This window comes from Carassius carassius, chromosome 6 (genome assembly GCF_963082965.1).
Source record: "Carassius carassius chromosome 6, fCarCar2.1, whole genome shotgun sequence".
NCBI classification, from domain to species: domain Eukaryota; kingdom Metazoa; phylum Chordata; class Actinopteri; order Cypriniformes; family Cyprinidae; genus Carassius; species Carassius carassius.
Genome location: NC_081760.1, coordinates 129,747 through 155,650, shown reverse-complemented (window position 1 = coordinate 155,650; position 25,904 = coordinate 129,747). Strand labels below are relative to the sequence as shown.

The window sequence follows — 25,904 nt, the reverse complement described above, 5'->3', positions numbered from 1 at the left end:
AAATGAATGCAAGAATTGCAGTCTGAATGATCAATTGAGTGAATATGATGATCAGCAGAGAATACTTCGGAGTATACTCTCAAATGGGAGTAGAAGAGCATGCACATGTGCATGTTTAAGTGTGCGTCGGCTGCCAAAGTCTTGCCTGCTGGCTTCATGTGCTCCTTTGTTCTTTTGCTTTTGTTCTGATCTGTTGTCCGAATCTTGACTGCTGATAACTGTGTGCTCTTCTTGGGCCCTTCAGAAGAGAGAAAGAGAGGGAGTGTGTGTGTGTGTGTGTGTGTGTGTGTGTGTGTGTGTGTGTGTGTGTGTGTGTGTGTGTGTGTGCATCTTTCTAGACATCTCCTGTTAGGATGTGGGGTGATGTGTGAAAAATGGAGGAGAAGCCTGCGAGTGCCAGCACACTCCCTCTTTCTAGTCCCTTGCCAGCACCCTCTCCTCTCCCTCATCCTCTCCCAGCTGTAAGATGTAAGCTGGAACACCAGCCTGACAGAAATGGAGACCAGATGCCTGTATTTCTCCGCTGTCACTTGGCCGCTCCCCAACAGATGGAATTCCGATCAGTCTGGGCTGTCTCTTGTTCTTTTGGAAAGAGTGAGTGAGGAGGAGGAGTACGGGAAAGTGGAGGAAGGGGCTATGGCAGCCAACTTGTGGATTCGCCCCAGGCTAAGCGACATTCCCAGTAATGTTCTTGTCCTTGTAGAACATTCAGCTTCCGCTGGCTTCCTTTAGCTCTTTTATGAGAAGCAGTTTCTCTGACTCTGACATAGATTCTAGGAGAGCCAGATGGAACTGCTAAGCGAAGCAAACTCCTTCCTTGCCCCATCCTTTTCTCTCCGCTTTCCTTCAGCTCCGAAACCCCCCACAGCATTCATTTACCCAGACCCCCCCCCCTCTTTTTTCTCCCTCAGGGACAGAGCAGGGTGTCCACACAATGAGCCTATTTTATTCAAATAAACCTGACATCTGGGTGCAGTATGCTTGGCCCATCTTGCATAGCGCAAAGGAATTTGTAGGGGCACAACCCATAGTGCTTCGGTGAGGCACAATATGCTCCCTTCCTGATACATTTAATGAAGGATGTCCTCTAGCCAAAAGACATGATTTGATTAAGAGAGGAGGTAACAGACCCCAGAAAAAAGCAACCACAAGCTGCCTGACAGTCATTACACAGACAAAAACACATCGCACAGTAGCCCTTCAGTGCCATGAGTGTGTTTCACTCGAGCACATGTGCTCAAAAGAGCACGCTAAAAATACCTAGACTTTATACATTTTGTAAATAAATGCAATTCTTAGACATATTACTGAATAAACATGCAATTATGTTCACATTAAATGTTGGGAGTTTTCCCCCTGAAAGCATATAGTTTTGAAATGTTTGAATGACAGGAAAAAAAATTATCAGAGCACATTGTTTTAAATTAACCCTGTTTTATTAATTTATTTTTTCTTCTTCTCAGTTAAATTATATGATCCAATATGTCGGAAGAGATATATTGTCCAGCATCAATGGTTCCTGGTCTGGCCTTATTAATTTGTGCTGTTGTTCACTCGCAAGTCACTATTTTAAGGAGAATATGAATCCAATTATTGTTGTGGTTTTTTTCGGTTTTGTTTTTTCACACACGTGCAGAAGACCGTATTTTTTAACTCTCCCCACATACAGAAGCCTCACTTATCTTCAATCGTGATCTTTTCGAGGCGGCACAGAAATTTACTTAAATTTAGTTTAGAAAGAGCATTTAGTGAACTGTGCTAGTGGTGCATAGAATTTGCATTGCATTAGACGAACATGAGATGAACCCAAAAGGTCTGTGCTCCGAAACATAGAGAAACAGAGTCAGTTCAAGTATTTTCAGTCAGTTTAATTCAAACCTTTCAGTCTCACTCATTTTTTTCTTGCTCTACATTTCACCTCGCTCTACTTCTAATCACTCCTGAAAAACTTCCATTTTAGGTAGTCTAGCACTGTTCTGAAATTTTGGAATTGATCCTTAACCAAACCTTTTATGCACCACATGTCTCCTGACGCTCCCTCCCCGTTTCGTGCTCCGTCCCATCCCTTTACCTCCATCTCCTCCTCAGACTCCCACCGTCATCTAACCTGCTCTTTGTTATCGCTGGCTAGCGCTTCGTCCATGGGCTCTGTGGAGCCACAATGTTTCTAAGGTGGAATTCTTGCATATGGTTATGATTTCAGTACGTCAAGCTGGATTTGAGTTTTTAAGGCATATGCTTTGCTCAGGGCTAGCCAAGTCAGCGTCAGGCACATCAAAGGTTCATTGCACTGAATCAAGGTGATTTCACCAAAGCCGATCTCCCCTTCAGCCCCCAGCCTGAAGCATCTTCCCACCCACCCGAACATGTGGCCAGCTGCGGCAAAACTCGCACATCACTTATCACGACCGTCTTCACTTTTCTTTTGTCTACTCACACCTTTTATAAACACGAGGCTTTTATTTCATTTTGTCTTTTGAGAACAAACTTCATATGCTAGTGTTTAGAAAGCTAATTTAAAACTAGCTTACAGGCTAAAAGTAGTTAAGTTATAGTCAAGCTACATTTTCAAGTTGCACCAGAAAAATCTAAAAAAAAAAAAAATATTGATAAAGGCATTGAGGCTAATAAATGTGCAGTTTAAAAAATATATATTAATCAATTATTATTATTATTATTTATTTATTTTTATTATTTTTTTGCTCTTAAAACAGCATTTATCAGGCACAAAGCAATAACAAAAAAATAAAACCCACAAAAACATTAATAAAACAAAACAAATAAAACCCTAATGATGACCCTGGTGAAGATACTAATATGCTGTGTTGAAAACAGTAACCTGGAATTCAAATGAGTCTGTAAATCTGCAAATAACTCTCCCCAAAAGAGAAAAGATGCATGGCCAAACTTTGCGTTTCATCCACCAAAGCTCTTTGTTGAGAAAAAAAAAAGGTTGTTTGTTGCAAGAAAAGCTACGCTGTTCTGAATGCCGCTGATCTACTGTAAGCTACTAAGAAAAGTTAGTAGCATTGCCGCTTTTAGTTAGCCACTCTACAACATTGTGGACTTAAAAGATTACATTCTCATCGCATTTAAAATGATTTGAGCTTTCTGCCATTTTAGCCGCCTTTAATCGCTATGCACTATGTGTTCCAGGTTGTTTATGTAATTGTGAACACATTTCTCTTAGTGCCAAAAACAGATGAGCGGATGTTTTTGAAGTTGGAGGGTTACATGCAGGTTACAATGTACAAGGGAATTTAGAAGTAATGCTTCTTATATTGGATATGCACACAGCTCCAGTCTGCCTCATCCTTGATAGTTTGCACAAGTCCACGGTGATTCGAGGAGACTATTGGAAACAGGAAGCAGAAAGTAGCATTAGAAGATCAGAGGAGAATCGAGGCCTTACGTTTGCTCCAGTGTGGGAAAAAGAGAACTTTAGGGATCAGAGTTCTACATGTGTTCGCAGTGTGAACATGCAGTCGATTATCAGCATCAGATACGCTTGCATTTCTCTTGACCAGAGTTAGGGTCAGACAGGGTTAGGGTTTTGACACTAAATCTCATTAGCTGCATCAAATATATTCTGTAAAACTTCTTACCCAGTAGTCGTTATTTCTATACTTGTGTGCAAATACATCTCTAAATAGCTTGTGTTTGTAGTTTGTACCTTTAAGGAGGTTCATATGCAGGTCCGTGTGTGGTGAAGTGCAGGCATATTGCTGCAGAGAGTGTGTGCACTGGTCGAGCTGTGGATCTGGCCTTCATTAGCAAGCCCTGAGTCTGAGCAGTGCCTGCCGGACTGCTGTCATCGATCCTCAATGGCAGTAAGAGCAGTGAGCTCATTCAGGTCACGTCAGCGTCCTCTCTGCTCGGAGCATCACGCCACTGACAGCTGCATCTCTCTCCCTTTACCTTTTCAAAATATTTCATCAGCTGACAGTTATTTACTAGAAGTACCCCCTGAGACTTTAAGGAAATATTTCTATAATTTAACAATACTTTTGCATGTTTGCTTAAAAAAAAAAAAAAGTTTTTTTTTTTTTATCTGCTTTAAAGTTTGTATCAGAATTGTTTTATTTTAGGATCACAATTATCAATATTATCACGCCATTATTAAAAATTGCTGGAAATGTTTAAATAAATACTCAAACACACACTGAAGTAATTTCACCAAGTATTATGTTGAAAACTAACAGATTTTAAACTTATTTAAAATATTGGTTTATATATGTAATATCAAAAAAGTTTTATAACATGATAAACCTCACATTTCATGGCACTTATGGAACAGCAGCAACAGAGTTGTTTCCACGGTAACCGCTGTGAAGATAGCAGCTGCTACATTTGTAAACATTACTTTCTTACACATTTCAACCGTAGATTCTTTTATTTTTAAATTATTTAAAGTTTATTATTTAATTATAATTGAATTAATAGATAGCTTTTCTGTGACTGGCGAACCCCGTTTGGGAAAACCTAAGCTATCTCTTTTTTTTTTACGTCAGAGAATGTTTTCCACTCTTTTTGTTTTATGCATCACAGCCCTGTTTGTTCACTAATTATTTGTTAGCCTTGCAGGATCTGACGTGAAAGCACACCTGTCATATATGAGGGCATTGGCTGTGCGTCTCTGTACCTGCATTTGCTTTAATGAAGTTCTTCGGCCTTTTGCTGGGTCTCCGCGATGCACAGAGAGCCCTTTTCTGTATCATAATAACACAATATTTACAAGTCAAAGTGCATAGGGTCTTCGGTCATCAATTCTGGCTGATAAAGAGAAATGATTTTTAGAGTCTGTTGACAGTAAATCCACTCAGTGAAAGTAATGGCACAACTCCACGGTTTCTGCATCTTCAACCTTGGGGGACCTTCTCTGCAATCATCAATACAGAGCTCAAGCTATCACAATAAAGTGTTTTTATCTATAGCTCGACCACTCTCACTGAAAGGCTTTGTATTTGAAACGAGACACTTCGAACTAGGCTGAACAAGTGCATTAATGTGTTTGTGGCCTACTTCTGGTTACAGTAAAGTACAGTTGACTTCCCTGCAGGGAAGCATTTTATGATGCCACATGCTGTTAGATGCTACAATCTGAAGTCAATATGAATGCCAGAGAATGAACTCATAAGTTTGGTGGCAGCAGTCTGGGTAAAATGGCTGTGGTTATAATCAATTTAGGGTCCAAGGAAACCAGGAATAGGTCCTTTCAATGTTTTGCTTTGAAGCTAATATAACGGGTTTATCGCAATGACTGGTTTGTTACACAAGCAGCACAGAGTGGCCTCTTTCTTCATTTCTTTCTCTTTACCTCTTCAAAGTTAAATGGAAATTGTGCCACCTACCTGTAATATATGAACATTAGCTCTGTTCAGTAACTCTGCCGTCATTCACTGACCCTCATGTTGTTCCAAAACTAAATGGCATTCTTTATTCTGTTGATCGCAAAAGAAGATATTTAGAAGAATGTTGGGAACTGAACAGTTTTGGTTAACATTGACTTTCATTTTATGAATCATCAACAAGGGTGAGATACTTCTTAAAATATGCTTCACAGATGAAGAATGAGCTTGGGTAAATGGTGACAGAATTCACCTAATTTAACCGTTTCTTTTAAACCAATAAAAGACTGGTCAGCAGGTGCCAAAACCATAAAACAGCTGCTGGTGTGCTTCCTTTTATCTGTAAATGACAAAAAGCTATTTGGGATAAATTACTTGGTAAATGAAACCGAGTTGGGACTTTTAACACAAGGAAAGTGATTGTAAAGTCTTTGCAGGTCTTTAAGGGCTCCTGTCTGTGGTGATGCTGCTCAGGTGAGTGGAGACTTACCTGCTGTTCAAAGGGAACTGAAACATGTTTTCATTAGCATTTTGTATTTTATTTAATCCTCGTATTTCTTTTTGCTGTTTTACCTCCATTTGTGGATGTAGTTTTGTGCTTGTATTAATCAAGGAAGGAAATGGCTGGCTGGGCAGAAATGACTGTCACTGTTGATGGGAAGGAGAATAGAATTTTCTTCAGGATCAGCAACATTAAGGATAGTGGGAATTTCACTGATCTTTCCTTAAAGTTGCTGGGTAGGACTAGTTATTGATTAGTCAGCAGCATGGGGGGGGGGGGGGGGTCTGTCACAGACTCATCAGCCCAAGAGAGACAAAGGACCTCTTAAATGTGTTGTATGTAATGTAGCTCTGTGTATTAAATGTAAATCTGTAACTCTATATAATATTATAGTTATTTCAATGTGTAAATATATTTTATACATAATAATGTTAATGTTATTTCAAAGAAATAACCAATAACTAAACATGAACAAATTTCATGATTATAATCATGTAAAAACAGGAGAAACTGTCAAAAAAGGTAAAATGACTGGAGTATGAGGGCATTGCTGTCACCCCCCCCCCCCCCCCAAGTAAAAGCATATTCGTGTTTGTGAACAGTATTCACAGCATAAATGATCAGCAGGACTCCTCTCACACCCACATATACATAAGCTGACTGGTTAGGAAATATACCATGCTAATGTAAATTAGAATTTTTTTTTAGGCCTGTTAAATGCGCGCACACACACACACACACACACACAAACATATATATATATATATATATATATATATATATATTTATTTATTTTATTTTTTTGTGTCTGATGCCTTTCACATCTATCACAGCTGATAGTCACACATTCGTGTGCTGCCCTCAGTCAGTCGGTCCAGTACTGATGTCTGTTTTCTGCAAAATGAGATACGTCATGTTTATTGCCTCAAAGTTTTACAGCATGAATAGGAATGTGCAGAGCTTTCTCTGGTGTTCACAAATCAGTGGTGTGTGCACTTAGAGAGGATCCTTATACTATTTACAAAAGTTAAAAATATCTCTTTCAGCTATAATAGTTATACTGGATCTCCATGGGAGGGAATTCAAAGTAAGTTCTGTCCTAATAAAGGTGTCCTGTTGTTGTATTGTATAGTGTGAAAATAATAAGGAAACTGCCATTTTACTGACCTCTGTGAAGGCAAGATATGGTCTGTGTAGCCGCACTTTCAGGGGCATGACTTTAACTTGTCTTGTATGTTAATTAACTATGTATTTCTGCTTATTTCATTGGCCATTTAAACAATACAATCTCTATAAAGAAATCCCTGGCGTGTGAAAGCTGACCGTTAAGGTTCATTTATATAATATTACAGATGTAGAAAATCTATTGAGCTCAGTCCTCTGGTGATAAAAGAGTAAGAGTTAACTTAAGCAGCTTAGTAACGCCAACAGTTAATCAGTTACTATTAAGTGAGGAGGCAAATTGGAATCAATTCATTCAGATTTGCAGAATGAATGTGCAAAATGAGCCATGAAGCACAATACTCAATGATTCTCTCTCTCTCTCTCCCCAGCTGTTTTTCTTCTTGTTCTCTGCCTCACTGTTTGGAGTAGGTAATTGAGGCTCCATTATGGGCGCCTCAGCGTGGTGCTTGCCTGATTGTTAGAGTATCGTTTAGAAGCTACAGGCGGCGTAATGCTCTGCTAGGCCTGTGCAAACAGCGGACCGATGTGAAAAACAGCACAGTGCCTCGCTGCCCATGAATGAAGGGTTACTGTGGTATTAAGCACTGGCCACACTGATCAAGAAAGGAGAACTGTGTGATACTTGTAGTTTTACACACAGGTTTTGGGAGGAAGAATTTTTAAATATTACAAATGGTTGAAAATGATGTTGAAAATGGAGTCTTAAACTTTCTAACCATACAGTTTCTCAAGATTAAATAAAGTATCTTGGTAATAACAGTCATTTTCATGTTGCTGATCTATTTAACAAAGAATCCCAAGAAGAAGAAAAAAGTAGCAGTTTCCACACAAAATGAAGCATTTTAACTGATGAGTGGGATGCTGAAACTGTTCTCAATGCTGATAATAAAAGCAAATATGTAGAAATTGTGAATATAAAATAAACCCTGCATGGATATGAGAAGCAGCCTTCTAAGTTATTTAAAATGTAAAAAAGCTGACTGAACACAGTAACTATTGCATTCAGTGCCAGCTCATGCACACACACACACACTCATGAACAAATACACACACTCACACAATCCAGCACAATAAGTTAAACAATTGGATATCACTGCTCAAATTAAATGTGCAGATTGGTGTGCGGGAGCAGAATGAAAAGAAAAAAGTTGCTTAAAATGTAAGCACATCTGATAATTTCTTTCAGAACTTGCATGCTGCTCTTATCAAAACACATCTTCCAGACATTATGCCAGGCTGTGCTCCATCTCCTCTGAGGAACGCACTTCCCCTCACATGATTTACAGATTAAAGCAGAAATGTCCACTGCCTGGCCCCTAGTGGTACTGCGCTCATTAGCGGTAAACCATGGTCGCGTGTCAGGACAGGGCCGCGGGTCAGGCAACGCACGCAGGGACACGACATGAGCCTGTCGCTAACACAGTGTTAATGTGTGACCGTGCTAATGTTAGCTGTTAACAGGGCATCAACAAGAGGACCTCAATGTCAAAGTGGTATCAATGATTTTAACTTACTGTCAGCATTTCAAGAAAAATCCGTCAAGACAAGTCACCTTTATTTCTATAGCGCTTTATACAATACAGATCGTTTCAAAGCAGCTTTACGGTGTCAAACATGAAAATAATGTGTAAATAATGCAAGAGGACCATAACAAAGAGTCATTTTCAAGCTTAAGTCAGTTCACTGATGATTCAGTGATGTCATCATCAGTTCATTTCTCTTCCAACAGTATCTGTGAAATCAGACAAGCGTCCCCAACTAAGCAAGAGGCGACAGTGTTCAAAAACATGAAAATTTGTTAAAAAGACAAGGCAAAAGAATTTGAATAAGAACAAACTGTGTATATTTTATAGCATGCAAGAGGCTAAGCTATCATGCTTTAGTTCTAGATTATCATAATAACAGCTGGTTGAGTAACAACCATATCACAGAGAGGAGCTCTCTTTAGAGATACGTTCATCTCATCTCCGCTGATGCAGACTTAGTGTAAATAGACAGAGACTAAATAAATACACAACTACAGTAAGGAGGAGGAAAATAAATAGTAGCCATAATAACAGTAAGAGTGTAAACCCGTCCACACCAAAAATTAGAACTGTAAAGATAACTCTAATGATAACAATATTAGCGTCTACAGTAATGCACTAATTAATGTAGTTTATTATAATTACACACTGCAGTTTTGTCTTCTGCTGCTTTAAACGCTTGAGCTCTTTAAAGTTAGTTAATGATCTTCTTATGTCACCTTCAGAGAGAACAAGAATATATGCTATGAACAATATAGGATTTATTTCTGTATTTTTTTTCTTCCTTATTTCTCTTTGTGAAAAAGGACAGTGGTATTTAAGCCCAGACCAAAACATAAATAATAATAAAATAAAATAAAAACCCTGAGCTGTTTCCAGTGTGTCAGGCAATGTTTCTGCAGGTAGAGAACATGCTATCACATTCAGATATTGCACACATGTGACAGCATGAGAGCAGTGTGCTGATGTTGACTGCAGAGACTGTTTCTCTCTGATCTTTTATTATGAGAGATAAGGGAAGGGCTTTGGTGCGTGTGCCGTGCTCAGAGGAGATCCCTTTGGGTGACAATCTATGATGAGAGACAGCTCTACGCCACTTCTCGCCAGGGTGTTTCCGGCTGGCTCCAATTAACCTTGCACTGATTGCCCCAAGGAGCTTTGCACACTAATTAGAGGCGAGAAATATGTCTCTGATTCAAAATGCCACAGAGACATAGAGGCGCTGTTATCCTGACAGACAGGCCAAGGTGTGAGAAAGACCTCCTCGATTCAGTCTTCAGCCCAGCTGGTGACAGTTAGCAGCCCTGACATCCTGATGATCACACTGTCTTTCTCACTTCCAGCCATATGGATGACATCCTTATCAAATTAGTGCAAGGCTAACTGTACTTTACAGTATGCCTTTGATTGCCCTTAGTTTGAACAAATGTTGTCATTTTGTCAAGTTCAGAGATGCTGCAAGTATTTTTCCCCCACTGTATTTCTCACATTGCTCTCTGTAATGTCATGTGAATGTATTCTTGAAAAAGACAGAGACATGAAGAACGTTTGTGTTTAGGTGGTTTCAGAGAGTATACAACTAGAACAAAATACTCTTTCCTGAATTGACACAGCAGATTTTCAGCAGACAGCAGAACACATTAGGGACTTCTTTATTTGGCTCCATCCTTCAGTACATATCACTCCATCTCGGACAATCTTTATATGTCCAGACATCCGGGAGGAATATATCATTATTTGTACTGCCATACATACACAATAATTTCTCTTTAGCTTTATTTACTTTTCTATTTTTCAGGAATGACTGTACTACTGAAGCACATTACATCTAATTTGGTTTACTGTTATGCTTTTGGACATCATTCTTGAAAATAGAATGCAAAAGATGCAAAATTACACCAAGTTTTGTTAATGGTTCAATTAGAATTTTGCAGAATATGGTCATTTAATCCATTATGGAGCATAGCAATGGAAATAATTCACTCCACAGACTCTGCTGTGTCTGAAAAGTTTCAAAAAATGTATAGGCCTGTGAGGTACTAAGAGAAGCACATGACTAATTGTGAAAGAGTATGAGTGGGTTCTAATGGCACTCCCATGTCTTTCCTTTGTAAACTTCCATCTCCGCTGGAACCATTTATGATCTCTTTTTGTTCTACATGCTGTTAGTGCGGCAGCAGCTGATACAAACACGTTGAGGGAGTTGTACAGCAAACAGCCATTTGTACCTGCCTTCGACCAGAGGGACTCTTGAAAGGGAAAGGAGGGAGGGCTGGAGAGAGAAGGACTCGGGCTTAATGGCTCTTGAGTACAGTGGCTGCAGCTCAGTGATGTAGTGTGTCGACTCCCTCCGGATACGGGCACTCCCCTTTCTGCACCTTGGCATGACTTTTCACTTTGATTGTCAGGCAAGTCTGCGTGCTTCAGTGACTCCATCTCCCAGAAACCCCTGGGACAGCATAAACTGGATATGCGCTAGCTGAGTGCTGTGCAAATGATTATAGAGGGTGAACCAGTAGCTAAGGCCAATAAATAACATTGTGACTGTGTCACAAAAGGTAAAAGTGGTCACATGCTGTATTTTTATATTCACCTATTTTTATTGCATCCGTCTTCAATTACTTTTTTTTTCTCACATGAAGTTTTTTAATAGTGTAGGAACTGTATTTTGATGGTCAAACAAAAAAGGTTTCTTCTTTTGTGATGACTTTCTACTTTTTGTCCCAGAAAGCATGAAAACCATACACTAGTATTCAGGAAATATGCATGAGAAGGAGTCCATGTAGTTACATATATTTCTAAGAAAAAAATGCTTGGATAGGGTTTTATTTTTTTATTATTATTTTTTTTTTACTTTTACACAAAGTTGAAGTCAAACGTAACATAGATTGAAACATGTTTATTAGTCAATTATGCTAAAATGCATAGTTTAGAGTTGTCTGAAAATGTTTTCTAATCTTTGAAGAAGTTAAGATAAACAAATTTGTCCAAATGTCCACAATAGAAAGCTCCACAGACTTATTTAAACTGAACAAGCAGCATTGGTTGACATAAAATGTTTATTTATTTCGATGATAAAGCATAGTAGCTCATACCTTTTAACATTATCAATCCCACAAGTCAGGTCTGTGTCTGGTTAGCTGGTTCTCGTAGTGGATAGACAGACAGATGCAGCAATACATGATGGTAATTACGTTCATTTTCACAGGCAGTCATTACAGCATATTCATGTCTGGAAGCAGAAGTAGATTGGCCTGTTTCTAGACCTATGTCTTCCCAAAACCCTAATACAGCTTCTTGCTATTATTTTGATCCCTAGCCATACAGCACTGATGGTAATATCCATCCTTCCAGAGATCTGCTTTGGTAAATTACTGACATCTACCAAGATTCCTGTTTAATGGGTCTCTTTAGCTGAACCTCCTGCCCCTCCACGTTATTTCCGTTCACTCTGAGAAGCGTTTGTATGTGTGCATCAGCACTAAATAATGCTGCTGGTGACAGTCACAATAGCTTTGCTTGCTATGGGTCTGTGAGCTCTATCTCTAGAGGCCTGCGGACAGGAATAACTCAAGAGATGCTGCTGAAGCAGACAGGGGAAGGGAAAAGCCACCTCTGAGCTAATGGTCTTGCATCTTCCTGGCAGCATGTCAATAATGGCTCTTATCACATTAGGCAAAGAGTCCATTAGCTTATTCTCTTCGCCTGCATGCGCCGTGGCAGCGCCAGTTTGTGCATAACCTCTCTAATGGTTTGTGTGCTGGAAAGAGAGAGAGAGTGCTATAGATTCTTAAGCCACCAAATGTAAAACACTTGGCTTACCTCACAGTCAAATTAGGATCAGAGAGGGGATATAAAAATTGTTTTGTTTGACTTGCAACCAAAGAGGCATAGATTTTGTCTAAAGTAAGAGGTAAGAACACATACATATCTTCTCCATGTTTCCGTCTGTTCTCCTTCCAGCTGAGCTTATCTTTTGAAGGTTGCTCTTTGACTTATTTTTAATAGCAATGATATAATAGCTTTCGAGTAAGAGGTGTAAGCATTGCTCTAAATGATAACAGTAATGTAAAATACCTCCTAGTATCACACAGATACAATACACGACAGCCAAGAAGCAAATTGTAAGCATATGTTACACCTTTTTCAGGCATTAGCAGGGAACCACTGGAGAGAAAGAAAAAAAGATGTGATATGAAAAAGAATATAAAAAAAGACACCAAAGACCCTCAGACGGGACATTTCTCATGCACTCGCACTGTTCTCCCTAAAGAATTCAATGTCCACCTAACATCTGCTTCCCAGATCAGCAAATCCATTCCATTCCCTCACAGAGGGAGATCACAGAAATCCTCTTTAATTAAATGGAACCGATTCTTTTCCCTCAGTCCCTCTGCACCTGAATGTTGCCCAACATCAGCAATGACAATGATGCAGACACAACCACAATTTAAATTTTGTACTTGACTTTTCTCTTACAGTAAGACAATTGACAAGGGTTTAAGCTCAAATTCCAAAGTTGGTACACAGGGAATCTCATATCAACAAAAATAATAATCCACAGTTTCTGCCACACTTGGATGCCTTTGTTTCTCATTTTAATACACAACTGTTGCTGGTCTACTGTTAAGGGTTTTTACTGTTTATACTATTTGTTATATTTTATCTATATATTTATTACTTTTTGTTCTCTACATATTATCTGGTGTTTTAAAGAGCTGCTAACACTATTTTGGTGTTCTTTACATATGGGTGCATTCAATGCCAATAAATATTAATTAATTAATTAATTCATCCTTTTCTCTATTTTTTTTTTCTTTTCAAATAAATTTAGCAAATATGTCTGAAAATTCAAAATCATCAGGACTATGGTGTATGTGGGATATATTTTTTAACCTCTGTTCTGCAAAGAGACCATGCAAGGCAATGCAATTAGAGTAGACCTGTTCCAAATTATAGAAAATATGAATATGCACAGTGGGCCATGTGTGCGCTGTATAATATGCCACGCTTTATTTAGATGCTGAGGTTTTCTTCAGCTTGGTCAGTGTATACCCAGAGATCATGAGCAGTCATTCATGATTATGGTTTTGCCAGGAGGTCTGGATGTTTTCTTCTTTCACAATTACTTCATGTGTGTCAGATAAATGATATGTATCACTGGGTGGCTGAGCCACACACCCCACTAATGACATGTACATTTGCACATTTTAGTATAACTGAACATGATGTTGATTAGCTATATAACATTGTATGTCCACATTTGCCAATCCAAGAATAGAGGGCTGTATGATAATCACTAGGCACTATTTGACCAATGAGAGTTACACAAGACTCTGGTGAGCTCTCCCTCTGATGTCATGGCTCCAGGCGCTGGGCTTTGACTGAGCCTTTCCCCCTTTTTTGCCACTTCCCTACTCAATTATTCAGTGCTTAAAATAAAAAAGGTCAGAAAGTAGAATACTGAGCAATTCATGGGTTCAAGACCTTCTAAGATCACAGGGAAACCTCTGCTTAACCTCCCTTGAAGTAGTGAACACAGGGGATGGAAGGGATTTTTGGTTCTGGGATATGATAGCTAGCCCTTGATCAATAGTGAATTTCTGTTGTGTCCACTGGGAGTCACTGGATCAATATGGTTCCCAGACCAATTGTCCATGGCGAATTAGATGTTTTGAAATGTTAGTTCTGTATGAGGCATAGGCAGAAGCAAATGTATTTTGATCAAACAAATAAAATAAAAAAAAAAATAATTTATCGAGAAATACAACACAAAATATGAATATTACACTAGTATCAGAGAAAAGGTGGTGTGGCGTAATCTGTGCATTTGCCTGTTCATACTCCGTACCCACTGTAGTATATTTATTCACGTTTAATGATCCCGCAACTATGATAAGTGAGGATTTTCATAAGGACTTCATCTTCAGCCTTTAACACAAGACTAGATGTTACTAAAATAACTGCATAACAGACTGCTTTTTTATGCCGACAGCATTGGCATGGTGAATATGTGGCCATCTTTTGCTTGTCCTCAGAGGCCGTTTACAAAGCTCAAGCCTCTAGCATCATTACTGGGTTGCAGTAAGTGACACCAGCAGCAGTGAGATAAATACAGCCATCACCGCTGACACATTTGCAGCATTTGCTGACTGCCCCATGGATAGATGAGACCTGTGACTTAATGCTATAATTATTAACTAATTGTCTTTAACCTCACAAACAGTGTTCAGCCACATTATGTAAAGGAGTCAGGGATGTGTAATGACAGTGTAATCCATCACAGCACCGGGGGGTGGGGGTGGGGGGCATGGGGAATGCTTCTAATGAGATTTCATTTGAGTATGGCAAATCTGCAGAATGCATAGATAGAAGCAACATTAAGCTAATTGGGAGATGAGTGCCTTGGTGTAAAAGTGCTTCTAATGGCAGGTTTGTTGCCTGACTAATGCAAGGGAGTTGGCTAAAGACCTGAGGCTGATTTGTGGGCAGACATACTAATATTTTATCGTACCAGTCAATCTAAATGTAGCACCCCCTTTAGTTTTGGTTTCCATCCAGTATAATATTTCTTGAATCGAGTACTGAATGCTTGATAAAATATAGCTATGGGAAAGAGCTATTGCAACAATGAAAGATTCTTAAATGTAACCCAAAGCACATGATGTTTTTCTCCTTTTCACACAGTCTAGAGTTTTCTGTAGCTTTGGCTTTCTCAGGTCCAGGCGTCTCTGGAACTGTGGATGGGTGTGTTTGCGTAGCCTCTCTTACACAGAGCGCCGTTAGTGACCTGTGTCATGACAGCTGGCTGGCCCAACTGTTTCTAACCAGCTCCATTTGCTAAACATTACAGTCTAATGTCTTCTCTTGCTTTATACTCTGATTGAAAATTGTGAAAAAATGAGCTAAACTCATAAGTGATACTTGGCCATGTCACATTTGTATGAAAAGCCCAGTGCTGAATAGTGGCAGCGGTACAAATGGTTGAAGGTCTTTCTTGCTGAACTTATGAATGCAAATGACACTGTTTGAAAATAACTGTACTCTGGCTGCTCTCATGCAGCTCTGAGCATTTATAGTTAGACATCAACGCCTTAGCAAACAGTTAGTAACAACACCTGCTTTTGGATTATTGCAGTTAATCTTATTCTTTGAACCAGTCACTAACTATCATTATGAACTGGGACAGTTTTTCAAAGATCACGTAAAGGTCAAAGGTATGACCTCGACATCCTGGCTAAATTCACCCATTGGCCTCCGACCATAATGGCCTCCTAACCATCCCCATACACTGATTGGCTTCATCACGCAGTCTCCTCTCCACCAATAAGCTGGTGTGTGGTGGGCATTCTGGTGCACTATGGCTGCCATCGCATCATCCAGGTGAATGCTGCACACTGTGGTGGTTGAGGAGATAACCCCCTTCTATGTAAAACGCTTTGAGTGTAAATGTAAATGTAAGGAATTATTATTATTATTACAGATGTAACAACACTGTGGGGCTGTATTAATTAGTTATGGTTAAAATATTGCATTAAAATGATTATTGCATTTCATGCACCTGCCCCAAACTTAACTATCCATCTTAAATTTCATACAGATTCGAGAGATTGGGGCACAAATACCCCTGTATAAGTTATTGTCTAATATTTATATCATATGATATAGTTATGCAATATCACACATACAGTGAGTGCAGTATAACAATGATACAAGTGCAGTTTTTGTCCAAAATAGCACAAGTGCAAATGTGATATTGATTTTAAAGTGAAAGTGACGTGACATTCAGCCAAGTATGGTGACCCATACTCAAAATTTGTGTTCTGCATTTAACCCATCCAAAGTTAACCCACACACAGCAGTGAACACACACACCATGAACACACAACCGGAGCAGTGGGCATCATTTATGCTGTGGCGCCCGGGGAGCAGTTGGGGGTTCAGTGTCTTGCTCAAGAGCACCTCAGTCTTGGTATTGCCGGCCCGAGACTCGAACCCACAACCCTCAAACTCTCTAACCACTAGACCAGGACTTCCCACAAATACATACAATACAAATACATACAAATATAATACTTTTATACAACAGTTCAATAAATAACAATCAGGGGCGGACTGGGACTAAAAGTGGCCCTGGACTTTCTGGCCCACAGCAGCCCACCACATCAAAACGCAAACGCCCCTGTTTTGATGTAATTTATTTATTTGATATTTAAGTATACTGTTTGGGGATTTTAACCAATAGGGCAACTGATCCTCCATTGAAAAAAAAAAAAAAAAAAAAAAAAGATAACCTGCGTGCTGCAGCTGTTCATTTAGCGACTCCTAGTGAGCGATACATGTTCATCACGAGACAAACATTCTCCTAGAACTCACACTTTGCATTCAGTTAACAGATGCATGAATACGCGGTAATATAAGTTCATGATCCGATTCGTGAACAGATTATTCTCTTGAGTAAATCTTTTAAAATAATCATTTATGTTGTTTAACGAAAACATTGTGGAAACCAGTGGTTCACAAACTGGATAGATCTGAGGTGCAGGGCTCGCAAAATCGCTAGCCCGACGTCCAGGGGCTATTGTGTTTTGCAGTCGGGCTCCAAAATGTATCACTGCTCTTCCCGACGGGCTATCGTGAATAGCGATTTAAAATTCGCGTTGTTCACTCGCTTGGAGGGGTGAAATGTTATCGTAGTTGATCGTTTTCACTTGTTTCTACATCTTGCTGATTCAACTTTTTTAAACAATTTGCACGCGTTCGAAGCTTGCGCGCACTCGTTCAAAGCACGCGCTGTGAGCAGCATTTCAGACAATGCGCGTACAAAGAATTAATTCATCTTTTGGGTATCGTAACTTCTGAATGAACAAATACACACACAATTATTTCAAAATAATTGTCTCTAAGTATTTTCGTAAACACAGTCGGTTATGTTTTAAGTGAATGTATACAGTGGCCTGCTGCTCAGAGAAATTCGCTGTACCAGATGAATCTGTCTCTCTCTAAATTAGACGAAAACGCACTTCTTGGCTGCGCGATCGACTCACTCATCCATTTGCGTAGAATATTATGATTTCCGTCAATTAAAAAAAAAAATATATATATATATATATATATATATTTATATATATATATATTTGTGTACCGGGTGGGCTGGCCCACATTGGCTAGCGGCCCACCGGGAAGTGTCCCGGTGCTCCAGATGGCCAGTCCGCCCCTGATAACAATTTAATATTGTGTTATATTTCAGACACAGTGTTGTCTGTTTTTGCTCAGTTCTGCCTACAAAAGTATTACCTAAAAAGCCACATCAGAACTGTTGTGTGTCTCAAAGCAATACACAGCAGTGATTCAGTTCTGAACGAATCGGGTGAAACAGTGATTCAAAAGCCCATTCACAAAGAGAGCCATTTACTTCATTTCTGAATGAATCGTAAGTTTGAATGAATCGTGAGTCATTACTCATTTACTAGCAGGGTTTTTTTTTTTCAGTATCTTTTTTTTCACATTCTATATTAATAATAAAAGGAAATATTAAATGGATAATTCTCAAAAAAACAAAAACAAAAAAAAATCATAATTTAATCACCCTCTTGTCATTACAAACCTGTATGACATTATTTCTTTTGCAGAACATAAAAGATATTTTGAAGAATGCTGGTAACAAACCTTTTCTTTTACTACTGACTTAATAAAACATAAATAAATAAATAAGAGATATCCCAAGTTACAGAAGAAAGTCAAACAGGTTTGAAACAACATACATGAAGGAGCGTAAATGATGGCAGAAAAGGATGGTATACATTCTGCTTATGGGTAATATTTCATAGTAATTTGTACAGATAGCACACATACATCACACAGACATCTATATGATGTCTGTTTGCTCATATTCCGTATATCTCTAAAATGTTTCCTGGGTCCCACTTTATATTGTGTCCCTAATACCTGTTTACTTACATAGTAACTAGTAACATAGTAATAGTGTGCGTAGTATGTAACCACAGTGTAAGTACACAGATGTAACGTTTGTGTAATTACACATATATGACAGCCCAATGAATGGTATGTGTAAGTACAAATGTGCAATAGGACATTGGTAACAACACTTTTTGGTAAAGAAAGTACAAATGTGTGACAGGACTAACAGCACTTTTTGGTAAGTAAAGCATTACACTTTATATTAGATTTATCATGTAATTACTCTGATGTTACACAGCAGCATCCAGTAAGTTATGCTGTACATATAAATTGTGGTTGGTGTCCAGAATGTTACACTTTATGTTGTGTACAGTTCCTGAGGAGTTACCATGTAAGTACACTGGTATCACAGTGGTGCACCAACTCCAACTCGAGATCCAACTCCTCCCACTTTACATATCCTACCCATAAACCTACCCATCTCCACCCCCTGGATCAAATGGTTCCAATTACAAAATTCCAATTCCATGTTACAAAATGTAGTTAAATAATTTCTGTTACACGAGTACTTAGTGAAGTGAAAAAAAGTGTTGTTACCAATGTACTGTTACACATTTGTACTTACACAAGCCACCCTGAGGGTTGTTACATGTGTGCAGTTACATAAATATTACAGCTGTAGATACTATGTACCAATGTGTACTTACACTGCGGTTACATACTACTATATACACATGTAGTTACTATGTAAGTACACAGGTATTAGGGACACAATATAAAGTGGAACCAAAACCTTCATCAGATGTACACACATAGGTATTTTCCGATGTTCTTTAACAGACTTTTAGCAGACCATTTGGGTGAATATGCATGACATGCATTTTAGAAATGTAAAGACTGAAGGAAGGTGATGAACATCTAGGAGTAAGAAAATAGACAGAAAAAGCAGAACTAAGGAGAGAATTGCTTAAATATTCCACACAGTATTTATTTTTTAAAGCATTTTTTAGCACCATTTAAAAATTACATCAAATTGAAATACAGGAGTTCAAACCACAGTGCCATAAAAAATAATATTGTTGAGGGTGAAATTTAAAGTCTTACCTCCAGGCTAAACTCATACTCAAACACAGAATGAAAGTGTAAAATGTTTTTAATGTATATTTAACAACAAATACCCCAGTGACTATTGATGTGCTGTCTCTGAAGAATTTATCTTGCTTAAATTTCTGAGGCCATGCTGTTGTGAAACCATTCTGTATTCCCACCTCTCATTCTCTCTTACTATCTGCTCTTTTCTTTACTTTCTCTCATTCTCTCTCCCACTCTCTTTAAACATTTATTCTCTGTCTGCGCCTTAAAGGCCCTTTGTGCTTTGTGCTGTTGTTTTTTACAGCTCTTAAAATCCAGAGTAACCATTTATCATTCATAGAGCCTAGCAGCCTAGGGCAGACAAAGCTTTGCCTTGTGTCATCTCTAATTGTCATCAGAACAACCATTGCTCCCTTGATGTTGCCTTGTTCTATGTCAAGGGTAAACTGGATCACGTATGAGAAGAGCAAACTAATCTTCTATCCCCTTAAACTGGAAGTGCCATTCATAAACTCTCATGGAAGGATGAGCAGAGCAGCACACTTTTAGTACCACAGCCAAATACCATTGAACAATTACAGACGCTTTATAAATAGTACATGAAATGCCTGTTACTCTACATGGCTTTAAAAGCCTAATTGGTCACATGAAGATGATTTTGGTGGTTAGGCAATTTATAACATTTGATTAATTTTCAAACTTGTTATTCTCATTTTTACATTTCGGTAGCATTTATGAAGCACAGTAACGTAATGTCAGGAAACATACTTCAGAGTCAATGCAGGTACCAGAGAAGGAACAGAACACAAATTTTATGTATCAAAGTTACAAGCCTGACCACAACACTGAAAAAAGTCTGCCAAGATTCCATTCCCAGAATCTCTTGCCATGTCTCAGCATCTGGCAATGGGCAAGTGTGTAAAGCTCAAACTGTTTTATTTTTCAGTGGTTAATAATACCATTACTTTGAATTCTGGCCGAAGAACAAGCTCCTTGGAAGTGCTGCTTATTTTTCCTCCTGGAGCAATGCTGCTCTCTCAAGATGGAAACTTCCCACATCCGATGGATCGGTTTCTGCAAAATGAATGAATGAATGAATGAATATCTAATAAATAAACAAACCAAACAACCAAGGCCATTTTATGATATGTTCAGATTTACATCATTTCAGACTTGTGTGCCTGAAGGCAAAAAGTATATAAGATTTAAGTTGACACCATCTTCTTGATAAAGAATGCTTTCATTAATATTTGATCTAGTTTGAGACATGCATCCCCTAAACTCCAATTAAAGCCTGGCTCACACTTTGCGATTTTGCCCACTATTTGGTTGTCTGAGACAAATTTTGAAAATCCTAAAAGATTCCTATAATCCTAGGCTAAAATCTGTAGTCTTTGATCGTTAGTTTGACTTTAAGAAGGTTTGCCGTACAGTCCTGCAGTGTGACATCTCTTACGACAAACGTCAAACTAGCTTTGTTTTTTCAAGACAAGTCATGATCAGAATTAATGCTAGACATTCCTTCTAACCACATATAATCCGGTGCTCTCATCCTTTGCTAATGAAATTCATATGATTCATTGCCTTTGCTATGATAAACACTGGTTGCACTGCCATTTCATGTGGGTTTGTAGTGCTGCTTGCACTATTCTGCATAAATAAGCTGGTATTGACGCCATTCATATACCTTTAATGATAGCCAACATTACAGATCCTCGTGCAATGCAGCTCGTAGTCACTGAACGTGTATGGGTTGATGATGTAGAACTCCGGACAAGTTTTCTTGCACGCACCCATTTTTAACATGTCTTGACTGACGTACAGTATGACATTAATGACAACTGAGATCCCACAGTGACATGATCATGTTCATACAAGTACAATCCTAAAGGACTTCATACTGCTTGAGCCCTACTTAACATAAAGTTCAGATAATACTGATCTGCATCCTGCCTCATAAAAGTAATGCAAGATTGCTGTCACCTCCAAGGCTTCTTTAAATGCAGTTAAATAAACATGAGCCTCTTATTTTTTATGTCCAACATTGCCACCACAAAAATGAAAATTGTTTTAAAACTGACTTGTTTAGATTTTGTGAAGTTGTGAATCTACCCTTTGATATACTGATATATTTTAAGACTGTATTTGACACAAAATTCAAGGCAGATATTATTACTGCATTTACAGTCTGTCAGAAATCAGTGGATAATTGTGAAAGAGGCAGCTGTCCTCTCACATCTTCGGAGAAGTTTTGTTCGTTGTCATACACCAAATAGATTGATGTCTTGTCTGCGCTAATAAATGAACACTGGTGGATATTCCCTAAATCTTATTTCACCACTTATATCTTCTCAGGCACTATGCATAAAAAAAGTATTTATTCTTTTGTTTTTATCTTTTCTCTGATATGGCCTCTAGGATGCTGCAGGCAAGGTTCTGGACAGATGGACTATAATGTCCCGGGAAGAGGAGATCATCACTCTTCAACAGTTTCTGCGCTTTGGTGAAACCAAGTCTATTGTGGAACTGATGGCCATCCAGGAAAAGGAGGGTCAGGCCGTCACAGTGCCCTCGTCAAAGACTGACTCTGGAATCAGAACTTTCATTGAAAGCAACAATCGCACACGTAGTCCTGGCCTTCTGTCACACCTAGAGAACAACAGCCCCTCTAGCATTCACCATTTTGAAAACATTCCAAACAGTCTGGCCTTCTTGCTGCCCTTCCAGTACATCAACCCAGTGTCAGCCCCCATGTTAGGGCTGCCACCAAACGGTCTGACCATTGAGCAATCAGGTCTCAGAATGCGAGAGCCAAATCTGCCCAATCAGAGTGAGCCAGTGGAGACCAGTGAATCTGAAGTGTCCCTTTCACCATTTCGTAGCGGTCAAAGTCCCAGTCGAGGAACAATGGGAACCTTACCCAATGCCATTGAACCTAAGACAGAACCCAACAGAGCTTCCCCCATCTCTCCAACACCATCTACACAGCAGTCCCAGCAACCGCAGACACCAACGCAGCAAGCGCAGGGGCAGCAACAGCAGCAGTCCAGCAATCTGAACCACCACCAAATCCATCACCATTTCGAAAAGAACGAACAATCGAAAAACATTACACACTCTTCTTTCTCTTCCAAAATGCATCGCATGCGTCGTATGGGTGCAACCTCACGTAAGGGTCGTGTCTGCTGCAACTCCTGTGGCAAGACTTTCTATGATAAGGGTACTCTAAAGATCCATTACAACGCTGTGCATCTGAAGATTAAGCATCGTTGTACTATTGAAGGCTGTAATATGGTCTTCAGCTCATTGCGAAGTCGTAACCGCCATAGCGCTAATCCCAATCCTCGGCTTCATATGCCCATGTTGAGGAACAACCGGGACAAGGATCTTATTCGCTCCAGTTCTGGGACAGCAACACCTGTCATATCAAGCTGCAAAAGTGGCTTCAATCTGACCAGCCCCGGTCGGCCACCGCTAAGCTTTGCCACACCTCCTCTTGACGCCATGATACAGTCCCCTCTGCAGAGCCCTCTTGTGTTTCCTTCCCTGAAGTCTGTGCAGCCAGTGCAACCTGTGCCACCCTTCTATCGCACACTGCTCTCTCCCGCTGACCTAGTTAGTCCCCCAGTCTCACTGCCCACCAGTCCAATTTTGCCTACCACAACCAACAGCACATCTCTGACGGACCAGCAACAGATGTTAACTTCTAGCTCCCACAATATGCATGCATATGAAACTTCGATGTTTTCTCATCGCCTGCCCACAACACCCAGTACCCAAGATTCCGTGACTCTGGACCCTATGCCTAAAAAGAAGCCTCGCAAGTCCAGCATGCCAGTAAAGATAGAGAAAGAAGTGATAGATGTGGCAGATGATTATGAGGACAAAGATGATGATGATGATGAAGATAGCTGTCACCATCACCACCATCAGCCATCAAACATCCATAACAATGTCAATGGAAACTGCAACAACAACAATAACAGCAGCAGCAGCAGCAGCAGTCATCATTGTGAAGGTAGTGGACATCAGTCTCCACTGCATGATGAAATGAGTCCCAGTCTAGCCCTTAGAGGCATGCTCCATCCCGACCAAGAAGTTTGCAGTGGGAGTCACGGTAGTAGAGGTCATGGCGACCTGCGCTGTATTGACAGCTTTACCTCTGAGGACCAAGATCATGAGCGTGACTTTGAAAATGAGTCCGAGACATCTGAATCCAAGATGCTCTACCGCGATGAGCTGATGGACCCGGACGTACATCAGCCTGCCCTAGACAGAAGAATTAGCAAGGAACACCGGGGGGCAGAAGATGAGGGACACCTACAGAAAGATTTGGAGGACCAAACCCATTCCCCACCCACCCAACACCAGCCTGTTATCAAAATCAAGGAAGAGATCAATGATCCTACTTATGACATGTTCTGCATGGGTCAATATAGCCTTTACAATGGGGGAATGGCAGCTGCCGCCGCCGCCGCCGCTGCCAGCATGGCTGCTTTACATGAAAGTTTCATCTCCTCTATGAGCTATGGATCAAGCCCACCAAAATTCCCTTCTCAATCCCCTGACGGCGAACTCTGCTCCAGTCCTGATCCGAAGATCTGCTATGTCTGCAAAAAGAGCTTTAAAAGTTCATACAGTGTCAAACTACATTACAAGAATGTACACCTAAAAGAGATGCATGTGTGTACTGTGGCTGGATGCAATGCTGCTTTCCCTTCTCGACGGAGCAGAGATAGGTGAGACAAATAACTGTCATTTTCCACTGAAATCTTATTCTTATTCTATAAATCTTAAACTTATAAATCTGCAGATTAGATGTGAATATATTGTTTTAAACAATAGTGAAACAAAATATGCATAACTCACTACACTGTACTATACTATTTTTAAGTGCATTATTTATTTCAAATGATGTCCATTTAAAGGTAGTTCCATCATGACCATTATTTTTTATGTTACATGAAATAGAGATATAACCTGTCTGGGGAACCAGTTTAATTTTAATTCATTATTAGTGCATGTTTTGGGGGAGTGAGGTGGGGGGCTAATTATGCTTTAACAGGAAGAACATGTGTTGATTGTACATTTCTGCAGACACTTATTTAATGCATTAATGTGCTGTTTACCTGCACTTGCTCACCTGTCACACACAGGTAGACATGCATACATTAACAGAGGTTGAAGCTTGTCAAACCACTGCATTCATTAGCGCATTAGGAGGTGCAGCTATCACTCACTGCTAGTTAACACATTTACCATAAACAGTCCCAAAATACATGTATGCTAGAGGGCAAGCCACAAACCTCTCTTCACTCAAATGTAGACTCTCCTAAGGTAATTGTTTTGGCTCTGCAATTAAAATGGGTAACACTTTATCTTGATAGTCCACTTTCTACTAACTACATGTACAATACCTTTGCTACTCCATGTCAGCTAGCAGTCATTACAGTATTAGTCGACTGTTTGCTTAATATCTGCTCACACTTTATTTTGATGGAAATTCTACTGATTATAAGCCACTTTGCAGGTATGACAAAATATTATACCAACCCTAACCATAACATTCTACTGATATTCCAGTGAGAGTTAGCTGACTTGTTGTCACAAAGTTACTTATGGTTAGTAGTAATATAATTTAGCTGAAAGTTACAATAATTTGTTTCATTTAGTTGCCCTTTTACACACTTTTAAAAATTACACCTAAAGGAAGTCCATGAATAGTAGGAATCAAGTTGCAAAATAAAGAAATATAAAAAGTATTGACAGACATGCACATTCAAACATGAATCCATCTGAAGTCAACATTCACTGATGTGGAGTGAGACAAAAGCAGTGTCAGAGCAGCCCATGTCAGAGAAAGCATTCTAGACATAGTTAAGTACTATATATTTTTAGTAATTGAGAGATAGAAATAAACATCATCCATCTCATTCACTCCAGAGGAAAGAGAGATAAGAGCCTGTCTCTTCTCACCCTCTCTGGTCACAAGTGGCAATTTTATTTAGATAACAAATGATAGATGGCATTTTAATTTACATTTGTGTGTACGTGCGTGCGTGTGTTTATTCGTTCACATTTATTCCACTTTACTTGAAACTGAAAAGCTAAGGTATAGCCACCCCTGATATCTTCCCTGCATTTGTTGAGTTCCTGTGAGGAGTGGCACCTGTTCCCAGCCGTTTGTTTATTAGGGTTACAGTGTAAACATCATTGGTGAGTGGAGTAGAAATTTGAGTAGCAAGATGTTTGTGAGCCACTGCTTTCTTACTGAAGTGCTGCAGTAACGTCCTTCCGCCTGTGGAGGGAAGAATGATTTGTTTTTAATGC

At 39.4% G+C, this 25,904-nt stretch overlaps 1 protein-coding gene across 5 annotated transcripts in view; it reads left to right on the top strand.

Moving 5' to 3' along the window:
- Positions 1 to 25,904, top strand: part of LOC132142140 (zinc finger protein basonuclin-2-like) — a 151,171-nt gene that overhangs the window by 115,323 nt on the left and 9,944 nt on the right. For all 5 annotated transcript variants that reach the window (XM_059551772.1, XM_059551770.1, XM_059551771.1 and 2 more), the window contains one exon: positions 21,993 to 24,313. In XM_059551772.1, coding sequence (XP_059407755.1) covers positions 21,993 to 24,313 — 2,321 coding nt within the window. The remainder of the gene's footprint in view (positions 1 to 21,992; positions 24,314 to 25,904) is intronic.